General features: G+C 43.1%; 1 protein-coding gene across 2 annotated transcripts in view; it reads right to left on the bottom strand.

Annotated features, from left to right (window-relative positions):
- The window catches only part of CAP2 (cyclase associated actin cytoskeleton regulatory protein 2), a 138,468-nt gene that overhangs the window by 20,173 nt on the left and 97,010 nt on the right, over nucleotides 1-21,285 (bottom strand). For both annotated transcript variants that reach the window (XM_032341181.1, XM_032341180.1), the window contains exons 5-7: nucleotides 15,334-15,477; nucleotides 14,925-15,010; nucleotides 12,186-12,291 (exon numbers count right to left, since the gene is read on the bottom strand). In XM_032341181.1, coding sequence (XP_032197072.1) covers nucleotides 12,186-12,291; nucleotides 14,925-15,010; nucleotides 15,334-15,477 — 336 coding nt within the window. The remainder of the gene's footprint in view (nucleotides 1-12,185; nucleotides 12,292-14,924; nucleotides 15,011-15,333; nucleotides 15,478-21,285) is intronic.

The raw sequence follows: 21,285 nt of genomic DNA, 5'->3' as shown, positions 1-21,285 counted from the left end.
AAAAAAAAAAAAAAAGGAAAGATAAATTTTCCATGGGAAAATTTTCCAGAGTTAAAGATAGCAGAGTATACCCATCAAAGAGGCAAACTATAGATAGCCAATAGTTATAGGAAGACTGAGAGTGACATGTGGCTTGAATTATCTGTTCAACTATTTCATTTGGCCAGAAAATCCTAGGTCTGAACTCTCATCAAATTAAAGTGTTTGCTTTTCTTTCAGATGTTAGGGTCTTGATGAAATGATAATATTTCTTATAACTTATTTTATTCCTTAAATTTCTTAAATTTATATAAATTTCTTATATTTCTTATATTTCTATATCAAGCCTATAGTATATGCTTGGTAAATGATGGGGTGAAGGAAATAACAGTTGTTAGAAAAATGATTGACGTTTGGCTCTATGAAAGAGTTTTTTTTTTTTTTAAAAAAAAGAAGCTTTAGCATCTCCTGAACTTTATCGTTGAAACACACGAAGAGTAGCTTTTGTCTCAACTGCAGGCTCCAAAATTCACAGGGAAGTTTAATTGGTGCTCAAGTCTGGGAAGAGGTCTGTGGGGAGCTCAGCCTGCATCATGAGATGCAACCCAGACCAGTGAACTGTGGTCTGGGCGGGGCTCTGTGCTACATTTGCTACATTCCGGGCAGGGTTTGTCCTACCTGCACCTTCCTCCCTTCCGTTAAGAAATCCTTCTGGCTTCATCTAATATTAGCGTGCATTTATTGAGTTTACACCAGCTGGGAATTAGTGGCAAGCAGGTGGCAAGGGACAGGTGCAGGGGAGGCGTTTGGGACCAATAGTCTGCTGCCTGTTATAAAATGCATTGTCCATTTTGGTTACCACCCTTGGAGAGAAGAAGTAAAGAGATATTACTTATGCAGCTCTTGCACAAGGAACAGAGTCTGTGGCTAATGGAGTAACATGCTGGGAATTTCATCCTGAAGGACTGTGATTACAAATTAATGTGTTCAATGTAGCCAATGCCACCGGGCATGGCGTTTAAGGTCCCGTACCAGTCCCTGCTGCAGATTCCAGGCTGAATCAGGGCGGAGGGGTGTGGGGGTGGGTAGAAAGCCCTGCTTTCATGAGCTCCTGGCCCCGGAAAAGAGGGGAAAGAGAGGAAAGAGAGAAGCACTTCGGTTTTCCCAGACGGCAGGCTCTCAGCTCTCAGCCTTTGTGTCTTTGCTCAGGCTGTGCCTTTGTTTGGAAGACTTCCCCAATTTACAGTCTGGAAAACCCTTGCCTATCCTTCAAGGCTCACCTCAAACGTCTCCTCCTTTTCGTAGATTTTTCTCTCCCAAGTGCAGATTTCCTGTTTCTCTATTGCGAACCCCCGTTAGGAACCCCCGTGTTAGGGTTGTTCCTGGTATACGGCAGTTATCTGCCAATCTGTCAGTGAGTTCAGATTTGGTCATGAGCCTGAGCACAGGAGAGCCACTCATTCTTCATCTGCAGGTCCCCGGTAATGTGGTTCAGTGCCTGAAATATGGCAGGTGCTTCATAAATATTTACTGAAGTGAATAAGGAACTGCTTCACAATGCAGAAAGTGCTAGGCATCATAAAAGCAGCACAAATTTTAAGGGGTGCTGTGGAGGTTCTGTGGGGCAAAGGGGAACTTCCAGCTTGGGACAACAAGCAGAGGAGATGGGAGAGGATCTTGGAGAGACCATTTGAAATAGGCTTTGAAGGTTGGCTGGACTGGATTTGGCACAAGGAAGCAAGAGGAAGGGGGAGGTGACACAAGCCTTGTCATTACAACAACTATTTGCAACTTGAGTGTTAGCATCATGTAAGAATTTACAGACCCACGTGAGTGATGTCTTTCTAGGCATTACCTCCTTTTTTTTTTTTTAATTTTATTTATTTATTTCAGAAATAGCAAGCGAGTGAGCAAGTCAGGGGGAGGAGCAGAGGGGGAGAGAATGAGAAGCTGAAGCAGACTCTAGCTCAGGATGAGGCCAGACGTGGGGCTCGATCCCACCATCGCGAGATCATGACCTGAGCCCAAACCAAGAGTCAGATGCTTCCCCCACGGGGTCACCCAGGCGCCCCTGTAGGCATTACCTTCTCATGTGGCACATTTGTTTAATCAAACTACCACTGCTTGAAACTATCTTTGAAGATTGCCTTCAGATCTATTTACAAAAACATACAAACCAAGCAATCACTCATGCTCTATACTCTGTTCCTTTTGATTGAAAAGAGTATTGCTTGAATTAATCCCCCCCCCCCAAAAAAAGGGTCTTAATGGCTTTTGGCCATTTGAAAAGATAAAATTCACTTTTAAAGAAGGACGATTTGCTATCATTTAATACCCTAAAAGAGATGGGCTGAAGGAAGGCTTTACTGGCTCTTGCCCTGGCTGGGAAGGACAGGGAGATGGACAAAAAATACAACCACGGTCATGATTAATGGGGGGCCCGGTCTCAGGAAGTGGGCAAGTCCCCCCGGGGGAATGATGAGGGCTGAACTTGGACCCAGAGGAGCGGCTCCTCAGCGATGAATGTGAACCCCGCGGTACCCAGCGTTGTTCAGCTCTGGGCTGGAGTGACAGCTGAGCTCACTCAACGTCTCCTCTGGTTCAGGCACCCCCGGTTCTGTTCTGGGGAGCACCTCTGCCTGCAAGCCTGAACCACCACCTTCTCATTTTCCTAAGAGTTGCTGCAGGAAAAGGGTAAGGAACAGGACATTGTCAGTTGCACCACTGCCTTCAACGTTACACACAAAAGAATTTTAAAAGCACACACCTTAATTAAAATATTCCCAAGGCGATGGTTTAAATAAATTAGGAAGGTGTATTAACTTGCTAGCCCTCAGGTTAAGAGAGTTCAAAGTTCTTGTTGAGAAAAAGTGCTAGTAAATAAAATAACCTTTTAAAATTTTAATTAATTAATTAATTTAAAAGATTTTATTTATTTATTTGACAGAGAGAGAGAGAGCACAGGCAGGGGGAACGGCAGGGGGAGAGGGAGAAGCAGGCTCTCTGCTGAGAAGGGAGCCCCATGTGGGTTTTGATTCCAAGACCCCAGGATCAAGATCTGAATTAAAGGCAGATGCTTAACTCAGTGAGTCACCCAGGCACCCCAAAATAATCTTGATTGTTAAGGTTGGCACTTTTAAAAGCTATTACTCTTTTGATTTAGGAAGGGAAAAATTTAAAAACTCTCAAAAATTTACACATTTTTATTAACCACTAATAAAACTCAGGTATTTGACATAATAAACATGGTTTTAAATATAAAACATGTAGAGTGTTATAGTGTAGCTAACTCTGAGCCACTGTGTATGAAATTGTAGATATTTATTTATCTATTTTATTTTTTTATTTAAATAGGCTCCATACCCAGCGTGGAGACCAATATGGGGCTTGATCTCATGAGCCTGAGATCAACTCCTGAGCTGAGATCAAGAGTTGGACACTTACCTGAGCTGCCCAGGTGCTCCTGTAGATGTTTATTTTTGACCTATACTTATTCCACCGAAGATATAGCTCAAGTACAAATAAAATCCTCAAATAATCCCCAAGCTTCAAAAGGCAGAAATCCAAGTTAGAAGCAATAATTCATCCAATCAGACAACTGATCTACAAACGATCCAGAGTTCATAACACAAAGTCAAGCATACTCCTTCCTTCTATAAAACTGCAGCTACCTCCAACCCCCAGCAGCTGTTTTCTAGAGATCATTGATTCACTGCCGCGTTCTCGAGGATAGCCAAGATACGGAAGCAACCTGACTGTCCACTGGTAGACAAATGGATAAGGAATGTGTGGTACACACCCCCCCACACACACACACACAGAGGAATATCACTGAGCCATAAAAAAATGAGAGTTTACCATTTGTGACAATATGGATGGACCTAGATGGTATTTAACTAAATGAAGTAAGTCAGACAGAGAAAGAAAAATACCATATGATCTCACTTACATGTGGAATCTAAGGAACAAACCAAAAGAAACAGATTCATAAATACAGAAAACAATAAATAAAAAAATAAAATAAAATACATACATACAGAAGAAACTGATGGGTGTGGGCACGAGATCAGCAGAACAAGTGAAGGGGACTAGGAGGTACAGGCTTCCGGTTATAAAACAAGTAAGTCTTGGGAATGAAAAGCACAGCAGGGAATACGGTCACTAATGTCGTTGGACATGGTGGTGATCACTTCCTAATGTACATAAACACTGAATCACCGTGTTGTATACCCGAAACCAAGAGAGGACTGTGTGTCAACTACGCTTCAATAAAATAATAACATGAAGGCCACCAATAAGGTGGATGATGGCAGCCTCTTCCCAGTCCTTACTCTTCCCATGTCCCCAGACAATGCTGCCCCCCAGGGTTTCTCCTCCATCAGGTCCTCTTTTTTTGGTCCCTGCATCCATTTAACTGTGGTCCTCAGACCCTACCCCTGCTTAGTGACTCCACCTGCCTGCTACAACCCTCCATGCAGAGCATCTCACCTGCCCTGAAAAGACAAATTGAAGGCTCCTGTCAAGGTTTCCTTGCTCCTCTCCTGGGTCCTCTTGTGGATTTCCCCGTCTGTACTAATGTTGCTAGGATTCTCCCAGATTTCCAGATTGGAAACTTCATGTTTAGGTTTGATCTCTCTCTCTCAGCTTTGTCCTCAACTTGGTGTCCACTCTCTTTCTTTACACTTTTGCCCCCACTCACCAGGTCACAAAGTGATTGCCACAGCCCCAGCCATCCATTAAAGCTTCCCAACATGGATCAGGGCCTCTGATCTCTTCTCTTTCCCATCTGTCTTTCACAACTCCTGAATCACCATCTATGGTGTGCTTGCTTTTTGCTCAAAAACCTGTGGTGAAGGAAAAAACCCTGCATACTACATATGGACTTATCTTCTTAGGGTTAAGACATGCAGACAGACTTCACCACCTGGCCCCCGCCTGCCTTTCTGGTCTCAACTCTTGCCATGTTCAGCTCAGCAAAATTCACAGGTTTTCTCTCAAAGTATTTTGTTCATGTCCTATGCGCATAAGCCAAATTCCCTGTTAAGAACTGCCCTTTCCTTTACTATCTTTCTAGGGCTCTGCGAACTCCTACTCATCCTTCAAGACCCAAACCAAACATCAGCCCTTTTGTTGTCCATTCCTCTCACCTAGGAAGTCTAATTAGCAAGGTTTAGTTTCCAACAGAGCCTTATATTATTGTTACTTATTTTCACATCATAATTGGAACCTGCCGCTTGTCAGCAGAGACTGTAGCATAAATAGAATGTCTGGTGTGTGCCTTGTCCCTGGTAGGTAGCCAATACATGGCTATTAAGTAAATGAGTTGCTAAATAAATGGAAGAGTAAAAATGAAAGATCTCTCCTGAGTCTCCCTCCAGTTGGACTCCTCGGGTCCAACTTGAATATACTACAGCAGTGTTTTTCAAATCTTATCATGCAGGTAAGGCACCTGGGGCAATCTTGTTAAATGCAGTTTCTGATTTGGGGGGCCTGGGGTGGGGCCTGAATTCTGCTCCCCCACGTTCTGTGTGAGCGCTGTGCTTTGTGCTTACTTCCAGCGGGGCTGCATCCGTTCATACGTCCTTCAGCAAGAATGTGAGTTTCAGGGGACAGGAACGGTGTCGACCGCGTCTTATATCCGCTTCTGCATTCTCGGCACCTTGCCCAGAACCTGGGTCATGGTAGGTGCTTAAGCTATGTTTGTTTAATTACTAGTTTCTTTGAGGCTGTTCAAAGCCAATGCCTGGCTTCCTTCATTATCTGTGCATTTGGAACGACTCTGCTAGTCAATGACACTCCTGACTCCCTCGGAGCAGTCTGGATCTTCTCCGTAGGAGAACAAAAGTAATTGGTTACCCAAAGCCCCAAAAGGGAGCTAAAAACCCAGGAGCAATTAAGTCGACTGAACATAGCTGTGGTCAGGTAGGCTGGAAGGAGCCACTCTCCGAGGCCCGGAGCCCCGCGGAGGAGATCAAGGAGCTCTGTGACCCAGGCGAGTGACACACCGCGTCACGGTAGTGAATGACACTACCGACTCACTTTGATCAATAAACCTAAGGCACAGGTTGGATACAAGCTCTCGATGAAAATTTTGATATAAAAGATTGAGAACAGTTTCCTTCTGTAAGAATCAAGAGGGAGCCAGAGAGGCCAGAAGACAGGAAAACTTACAAGACATACATATTTAATGACATGCGACAGGGCCTACATTATTTATAAGTCAGAATGCCCTCTGGCTGAGTTTTAATTTGCTCACAGTGAACTGTTACGCTTGCGTTTTGTTAACGGACGTTTGGTCTTTACGCTGAGGAAGAGGCCGAAGAGAAAGCTCGGCGCCCAGAAAAGGGAGTGATGGCAAAATGTTTTGCTTTGAGAAAAATAAAAGCCCCCTCGTCTGTCACTGGGCCACTCCCAACTACTTGTGTTTTTCTGGAGGTTCGATGCCTGGCAACTGGGGTAGAGCATAGATGGGTTAAAGGCACATTCCTAACAGAAGGAGTCCTGTCCCCGTTACGTAAGGCTTCGTGCACGGTCACTTACGTGCACTTTTATTCCTCTCCATGACTCATTACACCCCACTGGTTCCCAAAGCTAAAGGAACCCAGGGAGACCTACAAAAGGACCGAAAGAAGTCAACACGTTTAATACCAAAAAGTTAAGACGACAAACATGTTTTGTCCAATTCACGGAATCCTTTCCATGACCTCTTCCTGGCCAGGGCCACACAGAACACAGTAACTGTCTCCAAGTCGATCTGGCCAATTCATAGAAAAAAATCAGTTATTTTGGTAGTTTTCAGTGTGAGGACAAGGCCTTGGCTGTTCAGCGCTTGTTATCTGACCTACAGGAACTGCCAACGATATTACAAATCTGACCAACTGCGAGGGATGACAAGTAACAGGGTCTCCCCTGGGCTCCTGCCAAAGGGCCGATTTATTCGACAAAGTGCGTGTGAGACGCAGCGCTGAGGACACCACATGAATTAATACTGAAAAGGGTCGCCAGTAATTAAACGGAGAACTGCAGGTTGCTTCTGGCGCCGGGTCCTTCTGGATCACGGTCCTGGAAAGGGGCAGTTTGCAGAAATGAGATGTCATTTCCCACAGTAAACGTCACAGGACGTTCCACAGAGATGAGCCCACAGCTGCTGCTCGCCCCGCCGCGCCCGCACACTTGTTCACAGACCCTTGCGCCGGGCTCGGGCCCCAAGAATCGCCAGCCTCCAAGTCTGACATTTCGCCCTGACAACTGAAGGGAACAACAGTTGCCTGACACAGCTGTGGTCTGAGGGCAAATGTCAGGAGGAGGGAGCTGGCAAGGCCGGTCCCAGCCGTGAACTCAGGGGGAGCGATGACTTCGGAGAGCCCGGAGCCTCAAGCAGCCTGCTGCTGGGCCCCCAAACCCCCAGAGGGCTCAACCCTCAACATCTGATTTGAAAATGGAGAAAACACAAGGGTTGCTCCAAATACCGAGATGTTAAGTCACCCTAAGCTTTCTGACTGTGTCCCTTACAATGGAACGTGTCTCTTCAACCTTCTGAGCACGGAGGTGTCAGTGAGCGCCGACACCCCGTCTTGCTACGTCCTCTCGGATCCGCGTCGTCTCATAAATACATTCTGTCTGTGTGGCTGTGATCAGCGGGCAGAGACGTGAAGTTACTCCTACTTATTTTTTCTTCCCAAAGGCCATCTGATCAGAGCATTCTCACAGCCCTCGCAAGAACGCTGTGATTCTGGCTGTGGACGTTTTTCGTTCACTTCGTCGCTATGTTGATAGACTACGGTCTGTCCGAGCTTACTTCGGACTATGGGATCTTTTAAATAGTTTTTAGTCATTTGGATTTAAAAACTTTTTTTTGTTGTTTAAGATTTTATTTGTCTGTCAGAAAGAGAGAGAGAGAGAGAGAGAGAGCACAAGCAGGGGGAGGATGTGAGGGCGAGGGAGAAGCAGGCTCCCCGCGGAGCAGGGAGCCCAGTGTGGCTTTGATGCCAGGACCCAGAGATCATGACTTGAGCTGAAGGTGGATGTTTAACTGACTGAGCCCCCCGGGCATCCCAAAATCTTTGGTTTTTATAATATACTTTGTAATACATGTGTGGGTTTTTTTTGTTTTTGTTTTTTCGTTTTTTTTTTTTTTTTTACCCCAAACCTTAGAAGAAGAGGACTAAAATATTAGGAAATGTATTTCTATATGTATGTCTTAAAGCTTGTTAAAGTATTTTGCAGGGGCACCTGGATGGTTTAGTCATTAAGTGTCTGCCTTTGGCTCAGGCCATGATCCCAGGGTCCTGGGATTGAGCCCCATATGGGCTCCCTGCTCAGCAGGGAGCCTGCTCAGCAGGGAGCCTGCTTCTTCCTCTCCCACTCCCCCTGCTTGTGTTCCCTCTCTCACTGTCTCTTTCTGTCAAATAAATAAATAAAATATTTATTTAAAAAGAAGATTTTACATATAGGATGTTCACTGAACCAATACTTTCTTTTTTTTTTTTTTTGAACCAATACTTTCTTACCATAATCCTTCTCCACTTTTAATATCTGGGCACAACCTTCCCATTAAAGAAGTGAAGCAGGTGCTCTGGTTTATAACAATTACCATTTTATTTATTTATTTATTTATTTATTTATTTATTTATTTATTTTTGAGGGTGAGAGAGAGAGAGAGAGCACTGGTGTGCACACACAGGCGCACAGGGGGAGAGGGGCAGAGGAGAGAGAGAACCTTAATTAAGCAGGCTCCGCACCCAGCTCAGAGCCCGACACGGTGCTCGATCCCACCACCTTGAGATCACATCCTGAGTCAAAATTAAGAGTTGGACGCTTAGCTGACTGAGCTACTTAGGTGCCCCTACAATTACTATTTTATTTTATTTCATTTTATTTTTTTACAATTACCATCTTAAATCATATTCTCCCATTAGCATAACATGTGCTCCATACATAATAGCTGCCACTACTCTTAGGCAATCCATGCCACCCAATGCCTGCTCGAAGGATTATATTTTATGTAAAATATATACACACATGTATAAATATGCCATTTATGTTTTATAACATGTTTTTAAAAATGTACCATGTGTCGGGTCATGAAATCGGTTCAGTGGGTCTCAGCCAGAATTTTATAAGAAATGAAATAAAATAGAAAAAAATATTTGAATACATTTCACTTGTTAAGAGACAGAAGTGTTCTGTAAAACTTGTTTTAGTGTTGTGAACTGGTTGTGTCTGGTGTGTATGTAGTAATGAACTGTATTTCTCGCTGTTAGTTGCCTTTAAAAATTTGAAAGCTATTGTTACAAGGCTTGTATTTCTAATGAAAATAATGAAAACATAAGTATTCACTCTAGAATAAAGGGAAACAACGATGCTTATTTTTCTATAACTAATATTTGATTCTTTTTTTAGAGGGGGCAGGAGCAGAAGGAGAGAGGGAGAATCTTAAACAGGCCCCGCATTCAGCATGGAGCCGAAATGGGGCTCGAGCTCATGACCCTGAGATCATGATAGGAGCGGAAATCAAGAGTCAGACGCTCAACCAACTGACCCCAGGTGCCCCTAATATTTGATTCTTATCTTATATATTCAAAACACCATTACTCAGCTTTGTACAGTGTGGTAAAAGGTACTGAAACCATTTAAAAGTAATTTTTTTCTATGGGTGCCATTAGAAAATTAATTGCCAAAAAAAAAAGAAAATTAATTGCCTAGCTTTTGGCAACATGACTATTTCCCACAAGTGGGTTCTCTTTCCTTTTCCATTTATTTACTATGAGTATAATAAGAAGACATCCAGGGACTCTTGCTGTTTAGTTTGCTACTCTCTAGTGATGACCTATTTCCACGGCAAACACATGACAATTCCCCTTTATGACAAACTGGTCTGTAACAAGACAGTATCTCATTGGAAGTGTAAAAAAAATAATTCTAATCCATCCACCCAAACACACACCTGCATCCCCATTATAACTTTCCATATTAAAACACTTAAAGTGTTTATGAACTCTTCTCAAAAATCGTAATATCTGGGGTGCCTGGGTGGCTCAAGTGGGTTAAGCCTCTGCCTTTGGCTCAGGTTATGATCTCAGGGTCCTGGGATTGATCCCCGCATTGGGCTCTCTGCTTAGCGGGGAGCCTGCTTCCCTCTTTCTGTCTCTCTGCCTGCTTCTCTGCCTACTTGTGATCTCTGTCAAGTAAGTGGAATCTTTAAAAAAAAATCATAATATCATAGGCAGATGAAAAATAATCAATTTAGTTGTATTTTGCAACTGTGCATTTTTGCTTATGGAGAAAACAGAGTAGAAAATAAAAGAAAGTGTTAGTCTATGGAGGCCAATGTTAATGTTTGTATAAGTGTTGGGGAGCAAACGCAGAAGTCCCATGCTCCTTTGAAAAGTCACAGACTTGGTATTGGTATTAAGCCAACCTCACAGACATCAACATTCCAGATGAGAGTTAGGACCTAGACCACGACCATTGGGAGAGTGAGAGCTCTACCCCTGAACGGAATTCACAAGTTTGCCATTTTGTTTTCTCAATATTAACTCCAGTCGGACCATCCACTTTGACCATTTAAAGGTAACATTCATTTCTAACGGAAGGAAGTTTCCATGGAAAGGCTTTCTACAACAAGTGCAGACACTTAAAAGGACCAGGAAGAATCTAAGAGTCCCTGACCTCCAAAATTTTTAAAGATTATATTTATTTATTTTAGAGGGATTGAGAATGCGTGTGCGCCTGAGGGTGGGGGAAGGGGGGCATGGAGAGGAGAGAGAGAGAATCGCGAGCAGACTGCCCTGCGTGTGGAGCCCCACCTGGGGCTCGATCTCACGACCCTGAGATCATGACCTGAGCCGAAACCAAGAGTGAGATGCTTAACTGACTGCGCCACCCAGGCGCCTCTCAAACCATTTCAAACCATATACTGAGTACTTGCTCTGTGCCAGGTACTATGTTAGGGGCTGGAGACAGAGATGAGTTTCCAACTGAGTGGGAGAGCCTCCAAAACACACGCATACAAACGACAACTGTATGAGCTCATGGCTATGGCTGAGCTATACTCAAGATACGAAGGAAGCACGGAGGAGAGGCATCCATTCCTGGGAAGGTCATACAGCACGACATATGTTTGGGACATTGCAAAAAGGGCTAAACCATCTGAGATCTGCAAACTTTGAGATGACGACAATCTGATTTGATCTGCATATATTTAGGGTTCCATAATTGTCTGGCAGTGCTGGGAAGCAGTGAGAGGCGGGAAGAGAGGACAGTCGAGGCTGGAGATGAGGGCAGGGCCAAGGTCATGGGCAACATCTCAAAGGCTGGGACTTTATTTGATGACCAAGATACTACTCAAAGCACCAAGACTGCCCAAGTAATATTCAAAAATATTATTCAAAAAATCTTGAATGCCAAAAGAGAAATTTAAAACATATAAAAGGACATTTTTATTAGTCATTCTATCTCCTTAAAAATTTTCAAACCTTTTTCAAAACCTTCCTGTATCCTTTAATTTTTAATCACAGTTTCTTAATATACATGCCATCTTAGTGCTCAAAACCTTTTGCGTTCTATCACACTGGCTGGTCAGTCATTTCCCATGTAGACATCATACATAATAGATTTTATTTATTTATTTTATTTACTTTTTATTTTTTTAAGATTTTATTTATTTATTTGACGGACAGAAATCACAAGTAGGCAGAAAGGCAGGCAGAGAGAGAGGAGGAGAAAGCAGGCTCCATGCTGAGCAGAGAACCTGATGCGGGGCTCGATCCCAGGACCCTGAGATCATGACCTGAGCTGAAGGCAGAGGCTTTAACCCACTGAGCCACTCAGGCACCCCTAGATTTTAAATGTTTATTTACTTAAGTAATCTCCACACCCAACACAGGGCTTAAACTCATGAGCCCAAGATCAAGAGTCTACTGATTCTACTGACTGAGCCAGCCAGGTGCCTGTCCTATATGTTACCTTCAACAGCTGAAGAATTTTGGGTTCTTACCATGGACAACGTAACCACCTTCTTTCTGCTGTCCTATAGGCAATCTCCAGACTGCTCTATGACAAATGACACTTGTACAGTTTCCACATACCTATTTTATCTTACTCTTTCCTTGAGGTCAATTCTAAGGTGTGGCATTTCCAGGCTACCAGGAATGAATATTTCTACAGAGTTTCTTTCCCTGGGCAGCAGAAGGTGTGGCACTTACGGTTTTGCTCCAAGTAAGGCCGGTGGTGTGGTGTTCCTTGATGTACGCTTGCAGCTCGCTCCAAATGCTCAAATACGACTTCACCCAGTCCACGTGGCGCAAATCACTTTGTTGTAAAAGAATGTGGAAGAGAGTAGAGTTAGGATCGAAAATAAAATTTAAAAAAGATTGGTGGGAACATGGTAATCCAGTAACTAAGACCCTGGAGGATGCTGGGCCAATAGTCCTTCCGGTTCAGTCCCTGTGAACCAATTCTAAAAAGGACCCGACAGGCCGGTAACCCAGGTCTCTCCTGAGATGAGCCAAGTGTCCTTTCTGAGCTCCAGACGTGGGGCAGAAAGGACCACTGGGAGCGGACCCGGCAATTCAGGCCATGCGTCCTCACGTGATCTCTAACAGGGAGATGAATGCGGAGGGAGGCCACTTCCTTCTGTACTGTTTCTGATGCAAAATGAAAAGCAAAGTGCTTTCAGAAAGGAGAATGGTATTGGAAAAAAAAAAGTCCCTTGGCTGTTTTTCTAATAATCTGAATTATTTGGCCAAGAGAGTCATGAAATTAGAATATTTTAGAGCGGTAAGGAGGGTGCTGTTGCAAGGACAAGGTTTCCTACAAACAGGGAACACCCAGTCCCTAATTCAACATGGAGTTGTAGGGCTGGGCACAATCGCTCAAACACGTATTTCCCAAACACAGAATGACTGAACTCTAGGAGGGGAGCTCAGCATTGTGGCTGTCTGTTTTTTTTTTTTGTTGTTGTTGTTGTTTGTTTGTTTGTTTGCTTTCATAATAGCTTTATTGAGATATAATTCAAATCCCATACAATTTACCCATTTAAAGTGTATAATCCAATAGATTAGGTCAACAGAGTCATGCAACAGATGCCATGGCCAACTCTCTAGAGGGTCCACTGAGTGAAAGTAGAAAGTCAAGCTTCCCTTTTCAATCCTCCAAGGCTCCTTGGAATCTTTTCAATTTTACAACATTACATCACCTCAAAAAAGAAATCTCATATCCATCAGCTGTTACTCTACATTTTCCCCAAACTTTCCCAGCCCCAGACAGGTGCTAAGCTACTTTGTGTCTCTCTAGATTTGCCTGTTCTGGAATTTCATATAAATGAAATCATTCAATATGTGGTCTTTTTGCATTTGACTTCTTTCATTTAGGATATTTTAAGGTATATCCATGTTGCTCTTGTATCAATACTTCATTTTCTTAATGACTGAATAACATACCATTTTATGGATACACATTTTATCTATCTGTTGCCATTGACTAACAGTTGGATTGTTTCCACTTTTTGGCTATCATAAATAAAGCTGCTATGAACATTTGTGTCCAAGGTTTTGTGTGAACATGTTTCATTTCTTTTGGAAATACACCTGGGAGTAGAACTGCTGAGTGTGTCTGCTTTTTGCAGTAAAAAATATCAGTACATATTTCTTAAACTGAGTGGTGGGCATAGAAGTCTTTTTTGCGTTTCAATGGTATCTTTTGTATATTTTACAAATATTCTTTCACAACTACTCTGTGTTTATTAAAATAAACCTAACCTAGGGGCGTCTGGGTGGCTCAGTGGGTTAAGCCTCTGCCTTTGGCTCAGGTCATGATCTCAGGGTCCTGGGATCGAGTCCCGCATCGGGCTCTCTGCTCAGCGGGGAGCCTGCTTCCCCTCATTTCTCTCTGTTTGCCTCTCTGCCTACTGGTGATCTCTGTCAAATAAATAAATAAAATCTTAAAAAAAAATAAAACATAACCTAAAAGAGAAATAGTTACGCAAAATTTTGAATATGTAATATTGTTCAATGACCTGGCCCTCAAGTTTCCTTCAACCTGGGCCAGCGAGTGAGATGCAGGAGCCCGTGCATTTGCTGGACGAGAAGCACTTCCACTTCTACCACCAAGGGCTCAAAGGGGAATCCACTCTTGAGCCCGGCGCCCAGGGGATGAAACTTTATTGCTTTTATTTTTGTCCCATTCCTTCCCAGAGTGACTAGCCATCAGCCACATCACATTTAGCTAGGTGTTCACAGGGCCAGCCATGACATTACGTAGGAGAGGGGAAGAAATCCCATGACGTCCCCTGAGTAGTTGAGAGACACAGCACAGGTCTCTACTTGATCCCATTTTCCATTCCAATACCAGTTTAAGTGTCTCTAGGATCTATTATTCGTACTGTAGAATGTGATGTCTTTTTAAGCTGGTTCTCCAGCTTGGTTTGGACTCATCAGCACTGCTTTTTTTTATAGACGTCTCTCTGTCCACCCCAATTGTATTTCGTTTAAACGCACTCGCTGGTCTCCCTTCCAGTGGCCTGGTTAATTGTCACATCTCCTTTCTGTTGCTCATTTACACTTCCTTTCCTGATGTCTCCTTTCTTCTCTCTGCACTCACCAACCCTGTCTTGGGCAGCATAAAGAGTTGTGACCCTCTAGGGCGGGTCCCTCCCGAGCCATCACAGAGCTCTGTGGCTGTTGCGGAAACACACATGGGGCGACACGGACTCAAGTAGGGAGTTTATCATCACAAGAGAACTGAGCCAGACTTTCTAACGCACATACATTATCTGGATAACGGACCTCACTTCCCACTTGGCTTCGGCCAAAGATGGAATATTTCCTTAACATTGCCCATAAACTCACCTTTGAAAGGAATCAGGGGTGAACTACATGACGCTTTGGGACAAATGTCTGACAAGCAAGCACCTGAGAATTTGGTTAGTAAAGGAAGGTACGTACCTGTGTTTGTAGTCCTTTAGGACCCTGTTAGTGTAAAAGGTGGCGGCGTCATTCATCTCCTTGACATAAGGACCGGGCTTAGGGGACTGAGAGAACAGGACCATCACCCAAGCATAGAAGGAAAAAGAAAAATAGGATAAGAAAGAACATGCCTTCAAGATGAAGAAAAGCCATGGAAATATTGAGAGTCAGGAGCAAACATTTTGCTCTGTAAAGGGGTGGCGGTGAGACATTTCCACATCTCAGAACACAAAGTCCTGAACTGTAACATGGTAAGAAAGGTCTGGGGCATTCACCCTGAGAGGAATTCCCTGCAGTGTAACAGACAGAAGGAGCCCGAAGGTAGCTAGGAGTTCTCCGAAACACCGCACTTTGGAATGGGGTGCCATTCCACGGGGACAGGACTCACCACAGCTATCCAGCCGAGGGCAGGGATGCTTTCGCTGACGGCTGAGAGATGATTGAACATTTTACTCCCCCGGTTTCTCTCTCGGAAAGTCTGGATTTCCTGAATCTTTTCGGATATCGGTTTCAGAAGCGCAGCCACGTCCTTCTGCAAGCAAACATTGAGCACTGTGACGAAGGGCAGAACAGAAGCTCGGGCGTCTACCCAGCATGGCCTCAGCAGGAGTGCTTGGGACCTGTCATCTAGGGGGGCTTCCAGAATAGGACGGGCTGTTGTTGTTGTTGTTAGGGGGAAGACATTTTCATTCTCAGAAGTACGAAAATGGTGCATATTTTTAAGATTATTACAACTGTCCACTGGAGACATGGAGGATACCCAGCCCTATGAGACGGCCCCTGTTTTAGAGAATCCGGGAGGGACCACAGGGACACGGAGCATGGTCAGTCATATTTCCAAATGAAATGCACAGATCACATGCTGGAATGACACGGGTCTAAAACCAGGGTGGGTGAGAGGTTAGTCAAAAGGTGTGTTCTCGTTCCTGTGGGCACCGATGTGAGGGAGGGTCCTCGGTTTGACCACAGTTCCTGTAATCCATGTGAAAAACTGGAAATCTTCCATGAGGATCTTTTCAAGAAAATGGATTTGCTTATATTTACTGTTATCTGGGTCTGGTTTGGCTTTCTACATTGTGCCCCATGAACGTGGCCAACGACCACTGGTTACTCTGGCTTCTGATTAATTAATTCAAAAACTAACTTCCTTAGTCATATAAAAACCAATTTTCAAAATTATGTGAGCTGAGGTAAAGAGGTGACTGGAACACCTCCCCATCCATCCTTCTAGCAAATATATATATATATTATATATATATATATTATATATATACATACATATATATATAATTATTATTTTTTAACGTGCTCCAAAGAACTAGAAACGGTCTGTACTTCAGCTTCGTAAAAGTCACTGAAGACGTTCTGGCAATATTTCACTAAATCTCGTTTGCAGGAAGAAAAGTGGAAAATGTCCTTAAAACTCCTTCCTGTCTTTAACTGAGAATTCAGGTTTCAACCTCGGCCACACACTGAAATTACCTAAGAGCTTTGAAAAACAGAGGCCTGGGCCTCCCCCCATCCCCCCCAGACTGTGACTTAACTGGTCTGGAGGTAGCCTGGGGCGGGGGGGGGGTACGGTGCTGGGAAAGTGCCCCAGGTGTAGATTTTAATCACTGCTATGGTGGTGGCTTAGGACCTCAAAGACAGTTGTTTCTGCCAGGGACAGCAGACCATTAGGGAAGAAATCGCTTTCAGCCACAGCCGTTTCCAGACCTCACTTTCCTTCTGTACCCCTTCCCCTACAAGAAATGCATGTAAAGGCTTTGGAATTAGAATGACATCAGTTCAAATCTCAGCTCTTCCACTTACTACCCAAGCGACCTTGATCAAATTCCTTAATCTGAGTCTTGGTCTCCTCATCTGTAAGTCAGAGATAGTAATACCTATAGCCCATAGCTACAGGAGATACAGCATTTTAAGCTTCTGGCACATGGGAGGCACACAATAAATGGATATGATTATTATTACTATTACGCAATTTGCTCAGACTGGAGGCAAAAGGGCTGTCCTCTCTCTAATAGGTAATATTCAAATAATGTCTGTGCATTCAAGATAATAGAGGCTCCAAAGAAATATCCACCTAGTCTAACGGGGTTTTAGGATTATGGAAGTCCAAACCGGGTCATCTAGTTCAGCTTTGGACCGATCCATTTGAGTAGGTCACAGTCAGTGTTTCCAAAACTAACTGAAAGAGAAAAGAAACGACCAGAGGGTCGTTCACATGTATTTCATGTGGGTGCGTGATTTGTGAACATTTGTTTCAGTTACACGGCCCACACATGTATGTGTGTGTACTGGTCTGTTTGCATGGGTATGTGGCCGTGTGTGTGTGTACTGGTGTGTGTGCATGTGTGTACTGAACCACACAGTACAATGTATTTCTCGTTATGAATTTCAGTCTGAAAGTTTCAGAAGCATGGATCGAATCCAATTCCCCAATCTCACATAACTAGGAGACAAGATTAGCTAGCAAGCGTTGGCTGAGCTGAAGCTGGAACCCAGGTCTTCTAAGAAGCCCTGAGAAAATTCTCTGCATTGCGTGCTCAGAAAAATATGGTTCGCTCCCCAAACACAAGTTTCTTCTCTGCCAGCAAGACTAGGGAAAGGTATTGTGAAGATATTAAGGGCTCAGGTCTGGAATGAGACTACTGGGGTTCAAGTCCTTGCTGGCCAGGGTATTAGGCCTTTCTTTCCACACATGTGATTCCATGGTCTCCTCTGCAAAACAGTCTTGGGAATGGTCCCTACTTCACAAGACTGTTAGAAGTAAATGAGAGGACACGTCAGCACCTGGTACAGAGTTAGGCATGTTGGGTGTTCAGCAAACGGGGTGGGGGGTGATCCTGGATATCTGCCAGTGAAGCCTCTGACTGACCAGATTCACTGACCAGCTCCTTCCTATCACTTACATGCAAACACAGGGAGAGAGATTTCCTAGCTGGGATATGCACTTTTTAAATTTATCCATGTTGAAGGAGGAGAAAAAAAAGGTTGCCGTAGAAGCTAGCCAGGTCTTGTGGAAAATTCAAGAATACCTTTCTGCTTTCTTGCTTACCCTTAGAACCATTCAAAAGAAAAGATTTTATAGATTTGGCAGGGAGACCCTGACTCAGAGTTGTTAGTGGCTGAACTGTGTCCTTCACAAATCCAGATGTTTAAGTCCTAACCCTGGTACTTCAGGACATGTCTGTATTTGGAGGTAAGGTCTTTTTTTGTTGTTGTTGTTGTTTTTTAAGATTTTATTTATTTATTTGACAGAGAGATCACAAGCAGGCAGAGAGGCAGGCAGAGGGGTTGGGGGAGCAGGCTACTTGCTGAGCAGAGAGCCTGATGCAGGGCTCGATCCCAGAACCCTGAGATCATGACCTGAGCGGAAGGCAGAGGCTTAATGCACTGAGCCATCCAGGCACTCCTGGAGGTGAGGTCTTAAAAGAGGTAATTAGCTTAAAATGAGGTCACTAGGGTGGACCCTAACCCAAAAGGACATAGACATGTATGAGGGAAGATCATGAGAAGACACAGGGAGATGCCCCCCTTCCATAAGCTGAGGAGAGAAGCTTTAGAAGAAATCAACCGCCATCTTGATTTCCCACTCCCAGCTTCCAGAAGTGGATGAAAGTAAATTTCTATTGTTTAAGCCACCCAGTCTGTGGTACTTCATTCTGGCAGTTCTAGCAAACTAGTGTAAGGGGATAACGGCTCTACAGGAGAGGAGAACAGGTACTCTGAACCATCAACAGCAAACAAACCTCTCCATGAAACAACCCCCTCCCAAACATTCCCTGCCCAAACACAACTCTTCCATGTTTGCTTCTTAATGGCTGCCAAAAGTCAGGTTTGAAAGCTCTCCTTGGAATTTCACTTTTTATTTATTTATTACAACATTTTAAAAATTAAGTACACACTACCCCCAACGTGGGGCTCCAACTCACAACTTCAAGATCAACAGCTGCACACTCTATAGAGTGAGCCAGGCAGGTGCCCCTGGAAATCCACTTTGAGAAGGGAAACACTTCCCTCTTCAAGGGCTTCTTTTTAGTCCAAATTGAATACCCGTTTGAAGGTGTGTTATAGGTACTTCCAGAAGGCAGCTGATTTTTATTTATGGCATAACTACTAAAAAGCATTATTCTGATTTTGTCTAACAGTTTGCTAAGTTATGATATTCTTGCTGCAGTGACAATTTTGAGAAAGGCCAGAAAATCTGAATCATTGGTGATAACTGGCTTATTGCCTCAAGGGGAAAAATAACCAGAATCACTGTATTTACAATGTTAGATAGATTTATTAAGGCCATCTTCGTTTATCTTCAACTTCCCAAGAACAAACTCTAAGGTCTGAGGAGACAGGGTATTCTGGAAGATATTTTATATTGCTTATCTGATGAAAGCATCATAAAGATTGAGAAAGTTTTCTTGTGCCTTAGTTTGGGAATTGCTCTAAGAACTGTCCTCATTAAAAAAAAAAAAAAAAACAAAAAAGAAATAAAGAAAGAAAAGAAAAGGAAAAAAGCCAGGCTCAGAGATCTAAGTATGACAGCTATTTGCACAACCTCAATAAACAGTATAGCTTTAATTCTGTGCCAGTAGATTTCTCCCCTACTTCAAACTAGGCTTACATTCTCCAGCTCATCCTGAACTTTCACAGCTGGAATCAAACACAGAGAGAATATTCGGGTGATGGTGTAGATTTCTGTCAAGGCTGATCATGTGGGGATGTCAGAGGAAATGCAAACAGGAGAGGTGATTAATTAGAGGTATTTCCACCTGTTTGGGGAGTGAGCCTGTATCAGGCACACTTGATAGATACAGGTTGAAAGGCAGATGTCAATCAGCACTGCAAAAGGGCTTTCCACTCACAGGAGGAGATACATTTACCAGGCATCCTGGTTTTGTTTTATTTTTTTTTTAAACGGGTGTCCTGGCGATGGCCCCTCAGAAACATCTAGCAATTACTGCGCTGCAAGGAGGACCTCGGAAAGAAAGGAAACCATTTTGCAAGACTCAAAGGAAGAGTAAGTGGAAAGTCCTGCCTGCCCTTCCCCTTGGTTCTCTGGGCTTCCACAGAAGGAGAGAACATTTCAAGATTCAATGTCTTTATGACCCTAGTGTCTGCTTTAAGGTTGAAGAATTGAGACCCATTATCTGCTTCATCTCAGTTTAGCTCCAGAAATAATTGTTTTGCAGAAAGTAAAATTAAAGAGCTTTATCAGCAAGCGCCGGAGAAACTTTACCCAAAAAGGAAAACCAAATTTCCACGCACGCTGTTTTGTAAGGGATGGAGTAAACTCTGGGACTTTGACCTCAAAGAAGTGTCACTGAGTGAAAGGAAATAAGCCTGTTTCTGGAATCCAGGGTTTTTATGTGGTTCTACATTAGGTAGAGAATGGATCAATCCGTCGTTACTTCTTTTTAAATAATTTTTTTTTTGGATTATAAAACATAGAGATGCTGTTTGTGAAACACTGGGGAAAAAATCAGATGGGAAAACGTAAGTGACAATAAATATAATTAATTCCACCACATGAAAAAAAGCATGCTAAATGTTTATTTTTTCCTGGTAGGTAAGCTTATTAGAGATTTCTTCAAAAATAAGAATAATTTACTTTAAAAACACTGGTTATTAAGAACATAAACAAGAGTCCTTGAATTCGAGCAATTCAATTAAAACAAGCAAGCATTTAAACAAATAAAATCCCATTAATATATATTCTTGGCAAGTACTGTGAGAACTCTGTAATTTTAGAAAGAATGTTTTAAATGTAAATACTACAAAAGCATTACTGTTATGACTCAGGCAAACTCAACAGCACCAAAGAAAAAACTGGATTTTAAATATTCGAATCCCACTTACATTTAAAATTCAAGAAAACTCGGGGCACCTGGGTGGCTCAGTGGGTTAAGCCTCTGCCTTCGGCTCCGGTCATGATCTCAGGGTCCTGGGATCGAGCCCCGCATCGGGCTCCCTGCTCAGCGGGGAGCCTGCTTCTCCCTCTCTTTCTGCCTGCCTCTCTGCCTGCTTGTGATCTCTCTCTCCATCAAATAAATAAATAAAATCTTTAAAAAAAAAAATTCAAGAAAACTCACACCAAACTAATTCTTAGCCAACCATACTGCCAATTATCAATCATTATTACTGGCTAATGTGCTCTTGTGCAGAGTTTTACCAGTTGGTTCTACATGTGTATGAATTATAGCCCAGAAGATATTTATGGAAAGATATATATCAAAGAGGTAACAAAGATTTTTTTTTATCAAATTTTATTGGCTTATTCATATATTCTACATTTTTCAATCCATATATGCATTTCTTCTGTGATAAAGGGAAACATTTTAAA

Source organism: Mustela erminea, chromosome 4 (assembly GCF_009829155.1).
Source record: "Mustela erminea isolate mMusErm1 chromosome 4, mMusErm1.Pri, whole genome shotgun sequence".
Lineage (NCBI taxonomy): Eukaryota > Metazoa > Chordata > Mammalia > Carnivora > Mustelidae > Mustela > Mustela erminea.
This window is presented reverse-complemented; position numbering and strand designations above follow the sequence as displayed.